We start from the raw sequence: 18,949 nt of genomic DNA on the forward strand, positions 1-18,949 counted from the left end.
TACAACAAGTCATATTACATAAGATACAGGGCAATAGAGTACAGTAAGTTATAGCAAAAGATATGAGCACGTGTTCTGGTGTGCAAAAGAGGTAGGCTGCGAATAAAAGAATACATTAATAGTATTTAATAAGTAAACACAAAAAATAAGAATACATGATACATGAAAATGTGTAGAAAAGAAATGCACAGCACGTAGTAGATGTGTGCTTGTTGTGATCAGACGAACAGAAGGTGACACAAGCTGCGTGTGAGTGGGTAAACAGACAGAGGGGATTCCTGAGCACTGCGCGAGGTGCGTTCACTGTACATGTAAATGTGACCGAGGTGCGTTCACTGTACATGTAAATGTGACCGAGGTGCGTTCACTGTACATGTAAATGTGACACTTCCTGATTCTTACAGTACGGTACCGTGAGAGATGCGCGTTGCATTGTGGGGATACAAACAGAGCGCAGAGGGGCGCACAAAGGAATGAAAACAGCACCGAGGAAACTTTTAACTTCAGTCTGACGTGAATTCATGTGAGCGTTAATCAAACTGGGACTTTTGGGCCGGCTGGCAGGCTGACAACTGCCCCCGAGGAGCTGCGGGGAATGTGAGTGGTCGGAGCGAAGCGGCAGGGCGCACCGCTGTCTCCGTCTATCGCTGCTTTTTGTCAGCTGAGCTGTTCGCATCCCGAGGCCCAGCCCAGCCGCTATCACGGGCCCTCGTCCCACAAGGTAAAAAAAACAACAACAAACACCCTCCGCACAGTCTGTCTGCTGGCGGTAACCCCGCCGTGTAAGCGTTAATTCGGCTACGTTGTTAACAGTCTGCGTGGTGATAAAAACAAAAGCACGGACTGAAGGCACGGTGCTGCCTCTGCTAGCGCTAGCTCGGTGGCTAGCGACAATTAGCTCATGTTCGGCAGCTTCGTCGACGTATCCAGGGTCAGACCGGAAATAAGGCTAATTCGTCTTCAAAATAAAAGGGGTACATTTAAAATTGTGTTTGCTTACTTGCTCAAAATTGCAATGGTTGAATGTATGTATTGACGAAATGGAAAGGAAAATATAATCATGGCATAGTTAACGAACACGGCTGTTTTTGGCCAGGACATTACGGTCAGGTGTTGACAATAAATAAAGCGCATGTTCTTACGTTACCATTAAATGCCTTTTAAGTTTCAAATTTGAATACGTATAGTAAATTAAATTGGCGTATTTTAATGTACTACAATGCTGCGAGACATACAGCTCAAAAGCTCTTCAGTATGGTCACTTGTCTTTTATTTTGACAGTAAACCGGATGTACTTTTTTTTATCTCCTGGCTGACTTGACGTGAGAGATTGACAGTTAGCTAGTGCTTGCTAAACTGTGATTGTTGTTGCAAACATGTTTGTAGCTCACAGCGTACACACACACTCACACACACACGCTGACTGTCTGCAGTGTGTGTGAGTCTATCTCGCTCGCAGCTACGTGATGTAAACAGAGAGCAGGCTGAAGTGAACGCCTCCTCTGCTGTGCCGCCATCAGAAACATGTTAGAGAATAGAGAGAAGTTCATTAATGAGTTGTTCCACAAGTAAAACTAAAGTTTGTGACAATAGCAAACATCCAAGTGATGTTTTCAAATGGTTTGTTATTTCTCAAACAAACAGCAAAACACACAGACGTGATCATTTTTATAGATGGACATATGATCTGTAATAATATGTAGCCATTGTGTGATTTTCTAGCTATCACACCTGATGTTGTAGCTTCACGGTGAAGCATGTAGGAGAGAACCTGAATCACTGATGGAACCATGACGTAATCCTTCATAATTTAAGATTCTTGTTAACTTAAGAAGCTTCTTGGACGAGAGGCGAAACGTCTTCACGGATCTCCAAACAGTCCAGACTTAACCTTTTTTGAAGAAAGATGACCCAGATGACCGAGAACCTTCACAGAATTCTTTAACTTAAGCATTATAGTGTAGTGTTTCTTTTTTCTAAACTTTTTACACCACGTACCACCTCATGAAATATTCATCTCTCCAGGTAACACTATTCTGACAGACATGCAAACCCAGCAGCATAGGCCGACCCTGTTCAACTATGGACAGTTCACACAGTGGGCAGGTTTATTCCTGATGAGAAAAAGGATTTATTATCGACTGTCGCCGAACACTTTTATTAAAAAAAACAAAAAAGACATCCCAGCGATATATTTGCTTCATTCGAACTGTTGTCGATAGATTACAGAGATTCCTCCATGTACCAGTTTAAGAACCACATTAATAAGCAAGCTGTGTGACACTAATTGGGAGGGAAATATCATACAAAATGCATTTGTTGTCACAAAGTTTGTTTTTTGTAGAAAAATAATGTAATGATTCTAGTTTGTTTATCATTTTCTTTAAGACATGATTTATGTTAAAGGGTGTTTGAGTGTTGTTTTTCTAATAGATTTAATTGGTGTGTGCATTTTTTAAGCTCGTGTACTCTTCATGGACATTCCTGTTTTTGTCCGTTGGAGCTCTAATAGAGATCATGTAGCTGAGTAACTCTCCTCCAGGAGACATTTTTGTCTCAAGAAAACCCCACGGTGAAATTAAAGCTCTGTTCTTGTAGACCTGTTTGCCGGTGCAGACTAGACACTCTCCTGTTGCACCTCCACAGCTCCGGGTCTATAATTCACTTTGCCTTTACTGGGCCAACATAACCCAAGAGTATTTTCCTTTAGTGTGTGTGTGTGTGTGTGTGTGTGTGTGTGTGTGTAAAGGGGAGTGCATTCTCCCTGCGAGAGCCCCTTTACTTGAGCTTTTGTTTGATGGAAAATCTCATGCCTCAGAGAATCCACATGTCTCACAGACAGCTGCTGAGCATCCTGTAGTGCACTGGCCTCCACATGGGTCTGGCTCGCATCGCTGCGCATCTGCTTTGATTGTTGTTACATAACTTGGCGTTTGTCCTCTGTGCTGTACTCTGCTAGAGTAAGGAGCCCCCCCCCCCCCCCCCCCTTCCCCTCACAGAGCACCTTAGTATTTCTCTCAGCGTACACCCACTGCCTTCCACTGTGTGCTTTTCTTTCTACATCCTGTCGGCACCGTGGGACTGGCGTTTTCGCGGAGTGATATTTGACATCTTGTGTTGTCTTTTGGCAGATTGATTTCTGTTGGAGTGGTTCAGGGAGAGTCCACTGTGATCTGTTATTTCACACCTGATTCTTTAACTGCTCAGGCTGGATTTTGTTTAGTTGGGTAATCACCGGACACGTGATGTTTCTATATACAAACAATGATGGTGGAAAGTACATGACACAAAAGAATAACAGAGTGTAGCAAAAATTTCTGTTAACATTCGTCACATGTCTTTGTTTTCCCACCAGAAACAGACTCCTGACGTCCAGTTGAGCGGTTTCAAACTGAACTGAAGTTTTCTGTTTTCTTTCCGTCTCTCTGCAGGACGCACTTCCTGTCCACAGTCAGAAACTGACTCCACTATGGGGGTCAAAACCTTCATCCACAGCTCGACCTCCCACAGCCAGGAGATGCTGGAGAAGCTCAACGCTTTACGCAACGAGGGCCACTTATGTGATGTCACCATCCGGGTCCAAGACAAGCTCTTCTTGGCCCACAAAGTGGTCCTGGCATGCTGCAGTGAATTCTTCCGCTCCAAACTGGTGGGCCGGCCAGAAGACGAAGACAAGTTTGTGTTGGATCTCCATCACGTGACCGTCAGCGGCTTCGCTCCTCTGTTGGAATATGCCTACACGTCCACCCTGTCCATCAGCACGGAAAACATCATCGACGTTCTGGCAGCTGCGAGTTACATGCAGATGTTCACCGTGGCCAGCACGTGTTCAGAGTTCATGAAGTCCAGTATTTTGTGGAGTCCAGGTAACAACAACAACAACAACAACAGCATGGCTGCAGACAAACCGCATGAATCAGCACCAGAGAGCGCCTCATCAAACTGTGCCCTGATGCCGCTGGATGGCAGCGTGTCACCCGTTTCGTCTGACTGCAGCGTGATGGAGAGAAACGTTCCTATATGCCGCGAATCGCGGCGGAAACGCAAGAGCTTTGTAACGATGGCATCGCCTGAGAGTCCCCTCAAATGCACTACACAGATGGTCACCACTTCCCCTCAGATCCCCAACCCATCGCCTTCGTTCTCAGACAGCACAGCCCAGCCCGTGGAGTCCTCCCTGGCCTTCCCATGGACTTTCCCATTTGGTATCGACCGGAGGTTCCACTCAGACAAACCAAAGCTGCCTGAGAGCCCTCGTTGTCTAGAGCAGGGCACCCAGGGGACCTCAGAGGTGGTAGTGGGCCGGCGGCTTAGCGACTTCCTGACGTGCGAGAGCTCCAAGGTGGTGTCATCGCCAGTGGCGACAGAAGAAGAAGACGTGAGAGTGAAGGTGGAGCGTCTCAGCGATGAGGAGGTCCAAGAGGCATCCTCGCAGCCGGTCAGTGCCTCTCAGAGCTCGCTGAGCGACCAGCAGACGGTGCCAGGGAGTGAGCAGGTCCAGGAGGAGCTCCTCATCAGTCCACAGTCCTCCTCTATAGGTGGCGCCATTCTCCTTATCTAACTGAACCACAGCATTTAGAATTGACTGCTTGCTAAACTGTTGAGCTTTTCTGAATCCAAAGAACAAAAGCCAGAGAAATAGATTGAACACAGCACTGTGCAGCTAACTAGCTTAGCAAGCACTTTGACCATATGCTTAAATTCTGTATTGTCTTTGACCAAATATGGTTGCATATTAACAGCGATGAGCACTCCAGTAGGATAATTCTTTGGTATGGGCCAATTAAGTACCATAACAAACCACACGTCCTGAACCGTTCCTGTTCGGACCAATATGGCCAAATTCCACCGCTCTGTGTGCGCTGTTTCAGTCAATGTTTCAAACCCCACCGGGCCTGACGTGGTGCGTGGGTCATCGTGAAGAAGTCAGACACAGAAACAGCATAGAGAATCCGGTCGAATCTCAAAATAAAACTGCTGATTGTAAACAAAATTGGAAGCAATTTAAGTACATAGCATATTTTCATATTTAGAAAGCACATAAAACAAGCGGGAAATGACCAATGATGTGCCTGGGCGGTTTTGGCGTTCCACCCCTACCTACAGTATAAACAGATAGCAACCCATCAGAGGCAACAGGCATGTTATCAGCTGCTTCATTTTGTGGGGTCACATTGGGTCAGGTCACATCAGGTTGCACAAAGAGAAATTTCAGTTCATTCCCTCTGTATGCGAGCCAAGATGCTACTATATCAAATGCTTTTGTACTTGGTTGTGGATGTTTACACTCCATGAACTCCACCTTGTTTGGGCTGGATGGTGTTGTTCCTTATCCTCTTAATTATCTTGTCAAGTGAAGCAGAAAGTTAAACAGACAAATGAGCTTTAAAGAGTGTGTAAACGGTGTCACTTCTCCCAAGTTTTTCTATAGTAAGTATTCTTTGAGCATTTTCATGAATAATACCAAGGCTAGCACGCACAATGCTGTTTCTTTATTTCCATCATCAAGTAGTGAGGATGCATAGGACAAGTTGTTACATTTTACATATATAAGACCCCACGGGTTACTTGTGGCAAAAATAACAAAAGAAATCGGCAACATCTGCTAAAATCTGCTAGTGACAGTTGTCAGCCCACAAATTCACATATGCCGGCTTAAAAATGTGAAACCTGCATCTGTTTACTGTCAGTAATTCCTGCATATGTGATTTGTTGCCAGATTTTATGTACTTGGATGGATATATTGGCTTAAAGAGACATTTAGATCACTTTCCGGCATCTTGTTGTTGTACTGCATCACCACAGTGATAGAGGCTGTGTCCTGACCCAGTTAACACTGTCACTTTGTGTAAAACATGCAATCAAACCTGCCTGAGCCAGCAATCAGAGCTGCCTGCCCACCTACGAGATTTATATTTGTATTGGTCTCAGTGGAAAGTTTTATTGTCCGATGGCCCAAATGCAGCTTGAGAGGCTTTTCTGCCCTGCCATAAATAAAAAGAAAATGGAAACATTCGTCATTTTTTCCTAAACTGCTGAATAGCACAGTGAACTGAAATCCTGCAGCATCAGTCCTTAAATGTGGGATTAGCCCTCAAAGACCTACAGTGTATTAGTGTGACCCCATCCAAGATGACACGCTCTAGACTTTAGAAGTTTAGTAGAAAGCAACCGTACGAGTGATTCTTTTTCTTCCTGTCTCCAGGGTCGATGGATGAGGGAGTGTCTGAGGGTTTGCCGTCTATGCAGAGCACCTCCAACACCGGGGGACACGCAGAAGATGACGAAAGGTATCACGATTTGTTCTGACTTGCAGCGAGGCGAGTCGTAAGCAGTAAAGAATATATAGACATAAAGCTGATAACCGGGTGTCTGAGCCACACCTGTTGAGATCATAAATTTAGACGTCATGATGAAATGTCAGACATGATGCACTATGATATAAAGATTTGTAAAAGCCTCGAGCCACAAACATGCCTGATAAATTTTACACTAATGTCTTTATCTGTGATGACTGGAAATGAACATTACATACCCAAAAATCTGACGCACATCGCCGTTATATTATCATCATGAACAACCTGTAAAACTTACAAGCTATATTTTTATATGCAGGGAGACAAACCAATACTTAGATGAGTTACTTAGATGTTTGAAGTATTCTCATACATACAGGTTTTGATTTTTCCACTCTTTGTGTTTCAGGTTAGAAGGTATTCAGTATCCATACCACCTTTATATCAGCCCCTCAGCCAGGCCCGGCACCAACGGCCCCGACAGGCCCTTCCAATGTCCGACCTGCGGAGTCAGATTCACACGCATTCAAAACCTGAAGCAGCACATGCTCATACACTCCGGTACGTTAAAATGATGGACACGAAAACTTGAAATATGAATGAAGCTTTGAGTTTTAATCTAGGAACAACCCCCCCGCTCACCCACACCAGAACTTTTTATTGTATTACAACATTTATTAATGGTCGCTCTGATTCGGCTTTTTTTCACGCCGATCAACAGAAACACAGACTCAGAGTGTCAGAGTGGTGGATCTGTTTGTTCTTTCAGGTATAATGCAAGTTTGAATAACAACTGGCTGTTAATGGGCGTTTAAAAGAGTACTGCTCGTTTTATATACGTTTATATTATATATATTATATACGTTCAGTTTTTTGGGGTTTATATTTGTATTTTTTTAGATCAATTTGTAACAAAAAGCCACATGACATCAACTATAAGTGAATGTTTTCAAAAAGTAAGAACTAGGAAAAAGAATCTCCAGAGGGTGAAATCCATTTACAGGGCGTGTATCTTACATATTAGGAAATTCAGAGGAAACTTTTGAAAGCGTGCCCGTTGTAAAATGTTTTGGATGTTCTGTCTTGCTTATTTTTAGATCATGTGGAAATTGTACAATTACCATGTTGGCATTGTTGCTCATTACAACACTGTTGGATTTAATCTTGCTTTTAAAATGTTTAGTGACATCAGTAGTTAAATGAGGTTGTAAAACAATAAGTAGGTCTTGTAGCCTTGCAAATATCTTATAAGATAGAAATAGTACAAACCTTTTTAGATATCTTTTTAGCATTATACGTTCCATCTTTGGGGCCATTGTGTTCATTGTTTAGTGTTTGTTTGGTGTGGAAAAATGTGGACATGTGAAAATGCTTGAAGTTAAATTACAATTGAGTTTGACAGTAGAAATATTTCAGTCATCTGAAACATCTACAGCAGACATGAGATTCTGTCTGAGTTAAAGCAAAGATACTCAATATTTTCAATCTGTACTCATCAATCAACTGGAGACAAATCCACTGCAGAAGAGACAGAAAGTGTCAAGGAGTATCAGTGACGTTCAGTCATCAAGCTGTGATGAAGGGTCTGTGATTTAGAGAGAGAATGATACTGAGACACTTGCATGTCTAATTGAAGTAACATAAGACGGCAGTATGCACAAAGCAGAAGCAGCCCTGTGTGTGGGATCAGTCGGGATCCATCTTTTACATTAACACAGCAATTTATCAGTCCTATCTGTGGAAAAGTGTTTAAACTGCACATCAGACTACACAAGCCATGGAAGCAAAACTCTTAGCAAACTTTTCTAAATAGTGTAGGCACAGAGGCCCATGCCAGTGGAGCACAATATTGCCTGACAATTCCGAGTAACTCTGGATATAGAATTAACTTAACATAAAGCATGACTCAGTATGATTGACTCAACATGACTGTGATTATCTGATATGACACAATGGAAAGTCAAGGTGTAACAGTACAGAAAATCCACGGTTCAGTTTTGAGGTCATGGTTTGGCGTGTTTTCAGCACAGCAGGAAACTTTTTGTTGTCCTTTTTATTTTGAGAAACGTAAACATTCAGCCGTATAGTATGGTCACTGACTCACAGCGATAAACACTATAGCATTAGTCGTCGCTTTGGCACGGTCTGAATCTGCAGTGAGAGGCTGCCTGAGCGCTGTGAGGAAAAGGACTCACCTTCCAGTCTGTTTTTGTCGAGCTGCAGTTGCACAATGCTGGCACACACTTTCCATCTGATCCACTAATCTTGGCCCGTTTGCACCGTAACTAATCAGGAAACCTTCCATGCTCCCATAGAGTGGGTCTAAATGTCATGGGAGGATCCTCCAGCTCTGGTCTCTCATCTGTGTTTGCCATTCGGATAGCAGTGGCACTACATGAGTTTGACTAACCTGCCTAGCAGGACAGTTTGGGACAAATACACATACATACATAGGGTCAGCGACCCAAAGGCTAGGGTCACGTTTCATTTGGGAAAAACGCTTCTAGGAGATAAACTTTAAAGATTTATATTCAAAAAACTAAAAATCTGGTTTAACCAGATAGATTACATATTCACCTAAATGACCATCTTTTGTTAATTAAATTATAGATAAAAGATTTATTCAAAGACTCTGGAACTGTTTTTTAAGGTGACCTGGAATCAACCATAAGTCTCCAAAGAGCTTTTCTTGGGCACAGTTGCTAAGGAAATGAAAAGCTAAATGATAGCAGGTTGCTCTACTTGTGATGAATGGATGAGGCTTTTTGTTCCACGCATTGGGGGGAATTGTGATTTGGAAACCAGTAAAGGCTGACTGTCTGGTAAGATATAGTCATGAACCCTCCTCCGTGTCTCACCTCACCCACACACATACTGTAGATACTAACACGTGTGATGCTGATGTCCAGCTCAGCTGAACTCTGTTATTTTTTATTTTTTTCTTCCTCTTCAGGCATTAAGCCTTTCCAGTGTGACCGCTGTGGGAAAAAGTTCACACGGGCCTACTCCCTAAAGATGCATCGGCTGAAGCACGAAGGTAAACGCTGTTTCCGGTGCCAGATTTGTAGCGCCACATTCACGTCCTTCGGTGAATATAAGCACCACATGAGGGTCTCCCGACACATAATCCGCAAGCCGCGGATTTACGAGTGCAAAACGTGCGGGGCCATGTTCACCAACTCTGGCAATTTAATTGTACACCTGAGGAGTCTGAACCATGAGGCATCCGAACTAGCAAACTACTTCCAGAGCAGGTGAGGAGTCTGGGGGCACTGACCCCCATCATTTACTCAGATCTCACCTGGATCAGAAAATAACTTCAGTTTAGATTCTAATACTGAGGTTCATTTGATCGTTTCACTTTGGTTGTGTAGAATTGTTTTTCAGATGATTGCCGTTGATTTGAATGCTCAGTTCAAGTGTACCTGAAGTATTTGACTGTATTTATTGGAGTTTTAATTTCACCTGTTTAAAAGAATAATTTGACATTTTGGGAATGACATTTATGAATTTCCTTCCCAGGAGATAGGTGAGTAGATTGATGAGAAGTCTTACCTTAGCTGAGCATTTAGCTAGCCTGGCTCCATCCAAAGGTCACAGCATCTGCCTAATAGCAACTCTAAACCTCACTAATTAAGGGGTTATGTTTCATTTCCTTAATACACACAGAATATTCACTGTTTTACAAGGAGTTGTGAGCTTGACCATTAATGCTAAGCTAAGCTAAGTGGTTTACAGACATGAGAGTGGTAACAATCTTCTCATCTAACTCTCAAGAAGAAAGGAGCGATCACATAACCCAGAAAGTTATACTGTTCATTTAACATTCATCATTAAGAGGCGATGGCAAATAGCTTCAGTACGTGTCGGCTCAGTTTACTGATGAAGTGGGTTATCAATCATACAAGAACTGTCAATACTGGAACCCAACTATACACCTCAGATAACTTCAGTGTTGTTTAAGTCATTCATTTTGTGCTCAAACAATAGCTGCAAACTTAAATCATTTTGTTGTCTCTGTTTGTGTCTGTATGAATGGATTTTCCTTCGAACACAGTGGGTTGTTTTGTTTTTATCAGCAGTTCAGCCCACAAAGCCTCGTGAAAGTCAGAACACAGTGTCTTTATAAAGTCGAGGAGTGTTTTTATTTCCCAGACTTTTCCACTTCTTAATCAACTCAAGCCCTCACAGGTCGGCAGGACTCAAATGGGCCATTGACTCCTCAAAGGTTTTATAGTAGAAGGTCTACGCCTGAGATCATAACAGTGTGGAAAATTCTCTGGCAATCCAGTTAGACTCTTAACTCCCATCCTCAGTCTTCACATAAAAAGATATGTTAACTACTCTGTATTTTTGTTCTAAGTTGCTGATTTTGCAGACCAGTTTGTCAGATCCACTCAGACTTAACTATTTATTCTGGATACTGAGCTCTAATTCCTGCTGTTTGATAGTGTGTGTATATGTTACGCTGCAGGAACGGGAACTCTAAATCTAGTTTACAATCAGTGTCACACTGTGCACACACTTTTTAAAGGGCCTCTGGCAGGAATTCAAATGTAATACCATAAGTTAGTATCACATGAAAATTCCATGAAATAACTCATCTCTGTGTTGACTTGCACAAATATTTGTATATCCATCTAATTTGTACTGACAAATCCTCTAAATATGTTCAAATCAAATCAAATTTTATTTGTAGTCACAAAGTACATTTGCCTCGAGGGATTTCATTCTGTACAGGGAGTGACACCCTCTGTTCTTAGACCCTTGGTTCAAGTGAGGAAAAAATCCTTTTAATGGAAAAAAGGTGGAAGAAACCTCAGGAAGAGCCACAGAGGAGGGATCCCTCTCCCAGGACGGATAGATGTCACGTGTACAGAACAAATCAACAGAGACATATTGTACAATTACAATGACTGATAAAATAACAATGAATTACAATGAATGATAAAATAACAATGAATCACAATGAATGATAAAATGATTACAGTAGCAGTGGAACCTGTGATAGAGATAGAGAGACACAGATGCACAGCGGCACCAAATTATCAACTAACTATAAACTTGCAACATATGAAGGAAATATTGAGGCGAACACTTTAATTATACTTAAGCCATCAAAACATCTGAGTTCATTCTGTTTTGACTCATTAATCTGTACCCACAGGTCAAATGTAAATCATATCTATGGAAGGTTGTAGTGTAGTGAAGATTAATTAGTTTGTGAGATTCTTCTAATAAACTTTGTTTTGCTGTATTCACAAAATCATGACGTCATGACACAAATGGTCTGGCTTCATTTAACATTGGCGAAACACATCCTGTAATCACAAGGAAACATTTTAAGATCATGGAATAGTTTTTATGTCCATTCACTAAAGAAGCAGTTTTTTCACAATTCATTGTGTGATCTCACACAGCATAATGTGTGTATATATAAAGAGATCACAGGAAAAAAACACAAAACCGTCTTTTGCCATGTCTACTCCAACCGTCCATCAGTTTTTTTTGCACTCAGTCTGAGCAGTTATACAGGAAAAGATGTTTATAGATGCCAGCTACAGGAGCAGCCTCCACAGATCAGAACACATGAAGCCACGAGATGTTTCGTGTTTCTCAGTTTGGGTCGTGTACAACCTGCATCCAAAGAACCAAATTTTCAAGCCATTTATGTCCCCAACATCTGAGTGAACACAAAAACTAAAAAAATGTAACGTTGCATTATTCGTAATATAGAAAATCACTTGCTGAGAGGAGACCAGATGAGACTTTATGGAAGAAACTTGCCAGATTACTAGTAACAGTGTGTAACAGGAGCAGTAATATTAATGATTATTTTCACCATCAATTAAACTGCTGATGATTTCTCAACTAATCTTTTGGTCTATAAAATGTCTGAAAGTACACAAAACTTGTCATCACTAAACAAAACCCAGAAATATTAAGACAATTAAGACAAGCACCCTGTCCTCACATTTGAAAGGCTGGATTGAGATGGTGTTTGTTATTTATGCTTTAAAATGGCCAAAACAATGAAGATTCCTTTTCTGACTAATTGTTTCAGCTTTAACCTTCAGCTGGTTGAACCGTTGTCTAATTAACATTTTTTTTAGATTGAGATTGATTCTTTGGTCGTGGAGTCATACCATATTTTACTCTGTCAGTTCAGTTTAGCATTGTGTAGATAATGATAGACTCAGGTCTAACTCAGCTTGTTTCTTGGTCAAAGGCTTGTCTATCTGCTAAATATCATGGCCATCAGTTCAGATATTTTTGAGGCATCCTGCTACAGACAGACTAACTTGGTGGAGGCAGTTCCTTTGTAAAGTCTACTGACAAGTCACCAGTGTCAAGCATGGATATTTGTGAAAAATGGCTAATTTAACAACGTTAAACTTCCAAGATTTACAGTTTGAAACTTTGTGATCAGGCAGCACGTGAAAGGACACTGAACTCTTCATTCTCTTCGTCCTTGCAGTGATTTCCTCGTGCCCGACTACCTGAGCCAGGTACAGGAGGAGGAGGAGGCGCTGGGAGTCCAGTATGAGCTAGAGGAGTCCCAACATCACCCCGTGTACCCGGGCAGCACCTCCGCCTCCACCACCACTGCGGCCTCATCCTCCTCCTCAGTCCAGATGCCCGTCATCTCCCAGGTCTCCTCCTCTACCCAGAATTGTGAGAATTCCTCCGGCTTCCTTTCACCCGAGCCCCTGGATCCCCTGGAAGCCCCAGCATCCCTCAAGATGGACGCCGACGAGACGGCAGTCATGACAGAGGAGACCAAGATGGACAACAGTGTAGGAGGCAGTTCCCCAGAGGTGCTTGAAGAAGAGCAGCAGCAGCATGCCCAGGCTAAGGAGCTGGCTTCCATTACCATCGAGTGATTCAAGCCTTCTACTTGCCCATCATGTCTTATTTTGCAGTCATGTCATATGGGAATATATGTTGAAACGCTTTGGTGGGTCAGAGGGACAAAGTTGGGACATGGCCACATGTTGAAACCTCATCATGTGAAGCCATCGAGACGCCGTGATTGAAGTTTTCTGAAGACTTCAGTCGCAACACAGATGCACTTAATCAAGTTCATGTTTTACACCAAACCAAATCCAGCAGTAAATGATGGTTTTCTTTGTTCTCTTCTGCAGTGATGGTATACTTTTCCTAAAGTTTACTGAAGAAACGTTCAATAGGTCACAAAATCAGTTCAGTCCACCAACACACCTGAATTTCAAAGTATTTATCAAGTGAACAATATTTTTTAAAGAGTCATTTTTAAGAAGGATGTTTTTCTTTTGTTCCCATATGACGTGAATGCAGCACGTGCTGAAGTCATTTATGTCTTAGCCAATTTCAGGTTTGTTAAGTGCAAGCCTTGCCCTACTTTTGGAAAGTGCCTGAGAGTTCCCATTTTAAACAAAGCAGCGCGTCGAGGAAGAAGAACAGTGACAAATCAAGTCTTTGCAAACTGAGCTAAACAAAAAAAACAACCTTGTATTTCATTTGTAGTGATAATGCTAGTTTGTATGAGCTAAGACTGTGTTATTCCTTCAGTGCCGTCGCTATAGGCAAACTGTTCAATGTCAATATTATCTATATTGCAATAGCTTGTACTGTAGTTTTACTATTTGAATGCTGTGTATGTTGGATGTTGTGAACTATGATATGTCAGGTGTGTGTATGTGCATTTCTTTTTATCTATATTAAATTTCATTTTTAAATGTTTAAAACTTGAAATTATATTGACAGAGTATTCCCACAAGATGTTTGTGCATTATAGAATATTTCAAACTAAAAATTTTTATGAACACTGTTGTTAAATCAAACCTCGCATCTCCAAAAAAAACCTGAACTCCAGGAGTTCAGGATCAGCACTGATGCATCTTTTATTCTGAAATCCAACCAAATAAATGACAAAACGAGACCTAAATTTATGTCACATGAAAAACATTTCAAATTTGGAGTTACAAGGTTTTCTCACAACTACAGTGTTATATTCCCGAATGGGCTCTAAGGCGTGGTAATGTAGCCTGTTGCGTCCCAGCTGAAGTTTCTTTACGTCTGTGTTCTGAATATTCTGACATGAGTTTCACATTTTGGTCGTCATGATTTCCGAACAGGTACACTGCTGATGTTCTTAGGCTATTGCATGACTGTTGCAGTGATGTTTGACGTAGGTACAACATGATTGTCTTTTTTAAGTTTTATCTTCGTGCGACATCGTGGGTGACGAACCCAGAATATTACGTCATCCCCAACGTGTGTGGATGAACCACCAGCTTTCTGTTTCTTCCTTTCCTTTTACTTTGTCACAAAGGGAAAACCAACATGTGAAAATTTCCCTGATGAAAATTTCAGAAATATACTGTACGTCTGTAAAGCAGGAAGTAATGTAAAGGTTATGTATGATTGGCTGTCTGTGATGGCCGGCGCTCAGTCAGAACAGATGTTGAGTGTTCTGTGATAATATTGCTTTAGAAGCAATAGCAACATACTAATGTGTGAATGCAAATACTGTGAGTTAAATCATTCTAAATGATAACTTTAAATATATTATGTTAGGCAAGAGCATATCCTTCACCTTAAACTGAGATCAGTTTGGCAGTTGTTTGATTTCATCGACTTTTTAATGCTGATCTAGAGTCAGTCTCCAGCTCCTGTTACCTGTGTTGTGCCAACATGGTTGTAATTGTGTCCTTGGACATTGTTGTGCCTGTATTTTGAGAAGATAATGATGCCCATGGTTAGAATCCATGAGTTGAATGCTACTGACTGTGACTGGGTATCTTGTTTAGTGAAAGTGTTTTTTTTTCTCCTCCCCCCGAAAGCAGTACAAACAGCCGACATTAGGATTATCACAGTGGGATGGAAGACCTCACATACAGGGTTGATTGTAAAATGTAAAGGATGAATATTGCTGTGTGTGATGAGGGCATCAATATGACCCAGTCCTGATCATTGAAATTCACTGAGCTGTCTTAATAAGAGCTCGTGGTCAAGCCTGTGCCATCCTATCAGTCACTTTTTTCAAAGTCGTGCCATTTGCCCTTTTTATCCGGGTATAAATCATGCTTTTTCCTATAGGACCAAATGTTCTCTATCTCATTGGGGATTTGCCATGGCAATCAGTAATTGCACATACTAAAAGAAAGAGATAATCATTCGAAGTGGTCCATGCTATTTAGCAAAGGGGTCCTGCTGTTCCGCCCCTTAAAACACTGTATGATGTTGTGCATTTAAGAGGCTAGCCTTAGTAAACGGACCTATTAACTCTAGTTGCACAATATCAAAATAAAAAAAATAAAAAAATGTTTTCTATTCTCCATTTGTATGTCATGCTTTTCATCAGTTTTTTCTTCGGTGTCTGTACTCAAAATGACTTTTTTATAATGAAATGCTGCTGTTTGTTGAAACGCAAAGTGCCCAAAATATTTTTGTGAACCAATGGTGTGCAATAAATGGACAGGTGTTGTTTTTTCAAAGTTTTAATTTTGTCTTTGGAGTGGTGAATTCTGTAACAAAAGTTTTTTTTTTTTTTTTTTTTAAAGAAGAAGAATGTATCATTTAGTTTGAATCAAATGTGACTGAAGGTGACCCCATTTGATCTGTGAAACAAAGAACAAAAAGCTTTGATATCAAACAACCGGTTCTATTCAGCTCCTTTCTGTTTGTTTTCTAAAGTCGCATGTTCATATTGTTCTGTGAAGTGGAGAGCATGTCTTCAGTTGGCGATGCATTCTGTCAAGGCCTTACTTGCCTTCCGACTCTTCATCCGGCGTAGCTTCGATCCGTTGTTCAGCATGCCCTCTCTTCTTTTCTGTACGTTTTTTCCCCCTTTTTATGTGCAATGTTTTAAAATATCTCGATTATATACAGGACATGCCTTTTCAATGTACACTTGATGTTGTATACGTTTTCCAGTCCTTTATTTAAAAGTATGAAAATATAAGAAAAAATAACATGGTAGCTCTTCATAATGGCATATATATTTTTGGTGACTTTTGTATTATGGTTGCTGTTTCATGGCATCTTTGGATATTCTTGTTAAATGTGAATAGAACAGCTTTGTTTGTGAGTATGGGGGGCCTTGGTAGTCTTCACTTTGTGACTGTCTGCAGTGTGTGTATATATATAAATATACCGTATATACACTCATACTATGTTGCATATTCTTTATACTGTAGGCTACTTGATTACAACCTGCTTTGAGACAGATGTTGTATTTTGTGTCTTTGATACTGTATTTAAACTGTAGTTTGGAGAAACTGTACAAAAACATCCCAGATAGTAATGCAACCTGCACATTGTATAGGGAGAAACTGACGTTTGTGGTGTTGAGTGTTTTAACTGGATCATATTCCACAGTTGGCTGTTCAAAACTGACAAGACCACTCTGTATTTTAGAGTTTATGGTTGTTCTGAATCTTTGCTAGTGTACTGGCTTTGCAGTCCTGTTATTAAAAAAAGAGTTGTTTTTGTAAAAGTATGAATTGTAAATAAAAAAATCTAAGTCAGAATAAGTCTAAAACCTGTCTGAAGTTGTTTTTTGTCTCTGTAATATAACAGAGTTTACTTAAAGGTCATTTGAGCACATTTGTCTTTGGAAATACAAAACATTACTAACATTACCACACACAGCAAAGAACTGTTGTATTGTTGGATATAAAGAATACTGATGTATCGTTGTCCTATAACGTTGTCAGACTCATGATAGACCAAGACATCAATCAACAATTATTAATTATTATTATTATTATTGTTATTAAAAACTGGTGCCCACATTACCCAGAATGCAACTAGAGAGATTGGTTGGAAACATTGGGTGTGTAATGATAGTAGTGGTTAATATAGCCTTGAGGTGCTAGCCTCAACCAGATATGAGGAGCAGGCTACAGTCTAGTAAGCTCACTTCTTTCTAGCTCCACAGTCCCGTTTTCATTTTCACTTTACATCACTTGAGGACGTTTATCAGACCTCACACAGAAAAACTATTCCACTTCTCTTAAGTAGTAGTACTCCTCAACACTTCTAAACAGGGAGATGTGAGATGAGGGGACAGGGGTAATGTCTCGCAACAAGCATCCCCAGCTAGATTCAAACTGGAGACATCTTGATTACATGGTCAACCACCAGAACACCCTTACAATCCTCCAGAAACTAGCAAGTCGACAATTTTACTAACAGCCAAACATCAAGCAAATGCAACAACACACAACAATACTTATTTCATGATAGAAAAGTTACACAATGGGGCCTTGACCATGTTCTTCTCGGGTTTGATAAACCAACATTCTCACAGATGTTCTGAGGATGTGCACTGGCTTGAGTTAAAGTGGTCAAAACATCATTGTTGTGCTTGTGAGCATTTAATGTTTTAAGTTCAGTGCTCCGTGCAGGCACCAGCCCAACATAATAAAGTCACTCAGAGTACACACAGTTGAGAAAGGAGTCACATCTGCATTGCTCCTCATCATTATTTCTCATCTTGGAGTGTTTGTTATCTTGGAAGGAACACGACATGTTCACTCTGGTTTTGGCTCAGAGATGGCTGTCATCCTTCTTAAGCCCCCAACACATGACGAGAGGTCTGAACTGAACTAATGCTTGGTTGACTGCAGAGCTGTGGCCAAAGCTCAGATCAACACTCACACATCATAATGTAACTCACTAGTTGTGTATATATGAAGAGTTATACTGATGATTATTACTTTTACTGTGTAGCTGAATAGTCACAATAACCTTAATTGCCACATTTACAGTAGCCTCTAAAAGAAGAGGCTGTGGCTTCTCACAGTTCTGAAAATCACTGCCCGCCACTGAAGTGACTGGTCAAAGCAAAAATAGTCCTGAAGGAAAACTTTATTGTCGAACAAGTGGCTTGACTTGTGGGACGCAGAATAATCCAAGTGGTGATGGAATTTTTAACATCGGCCCCCGATTTCTGCTGGAAATCTGCTCAATAACAAATGGCCTGTAGCCAATACTGAAGTCTTTAACAGTCTGGCAGTTAAGGAAGGTCAATAATGTAGAATACTGGACAGGTGTAAAAGTGATCTTGTACTTTCACATCCACAGTTGTCACTCACAGCCATCAGTCAGAGTGATCAGTCCTAGGGGCCATGAAAGCCTGAGGTAAGCCTGGAGTCTGCAATCAGCATGGTGTCCCCCACTGGGAAGGTTTGAGTCAGTTTGTGGCCTGATACTGCAGGCCGTAAAACTTCTCAGATCCATCAGGATAGACTCCATGTCGCCACTGGAAGGGAGATCCATGCACTTGGAGATGTCCCCTGATCTCTGTTCTCTGTCTGATCTGTTCTTCTGCCAATCTTCATGGTGTAGGAACCAAACAATCAAACCCCCACTGAATAAAAAGCAGGCTTATGTATAGCCTGGCTGGGGATAGATCCATCATTCAAATTATTATTTTTTTTATTTTCATAGCACCAAATCATAACAGAAGTTATCTTATGACACATATAGAGCAGGTCTGGGCTGTACTCTTTATATTATTTCCAGAGACTGAACAATTCCCACAATGAGTAAACACTTGGCAACTGTGGCAAGGAAAAACTTCCTCACTTATTGATATCAAGATCATTCTGCTATGAATGGTTACATTTGAACTAAATATGGTGCCAGATGAAACTTATTAGCCC

General features: G+C 41.1%; 1 protein-coding gene across 2 annotated transcripts; it reads left to right on the top strand.

Annotated features, from left to right (window-relative positions):
- The first annotated feature begins 198 nt into the window (after window positions 1-198).
- On the top strand, window positions 199-16,821 carry zbtb44 (zinc finger and BTB domain containing 44). 2 transcript variants are annotated; one of them, XM_010751530.3, is made up of 6 exons: window positions 199-721; window positions 3,432-4,538; window positions 6,206-6,290; window positions 6,706-6,857; window positions 9,250-9,550; window positions 12,775-16,821. In XM_010751530.3, the coding sequence occupies exons 2-6, from the start codon at window positions 3,470-3,472 to the stop codon at window positions 13,178-13,180; spliced, it is 2,013 nt and encodes a 670-aa protein (XP_010749832.1). In that variant the 5' UTR covers window positions 199-721; window positions 3,432-3,469; the 3' UTR covers window positions 13,181-16,821. The 2 variants fall into 2 exon arrangements, with proteins under 2 accessions (XP_010749832.1, XP_010749833.1); XM_010751531.3 differs by having other exon boundaries at window positions 202-721; window positions 9,250-9,333; window positions 12,775-12,932.
- Window positions 16,822-18,949: the final 2,128 nt, after the last annotated feature.

This window comes from Larimichthys crocea, chromosome VII (assembly GCF_000972845.2).
Source record: "Larimichthys crocea isolate SSNF chromosome VII, L_crocea_2.0, whole genome shotgun sequence".
NCBI lineage: Eukaryota > Metazoa > Chordata > Actinopteri > Sciaenidae > Larimichthys > Larimichthys crocea.

Excerpts from the sequence above, each read along its gene's own strand:
- zbtb44 (XM_010751530.3), top strand. The coding sequence starts at position 3,470 with ATGGGGGTCAAAACCTTCATCCACAGCTCGACCTCCCACAGCCAGGAG. Across the intron at positions 4,539-6,205 it reads TCCACAGTCCTCCTCTATAG|GGTCGATGGATGAGGGAGTG; the intron begins GTGGCGCCATTC and ends TCCTGTCTCCAG. Across the intron at positions 6,291-6,705 it reads CACGCAGAAGATGACGAAAG|GTTAGAAGGTATTCAGTATC; the intron begins GTATCACGATTT and ends TTTGTGTTTCAG.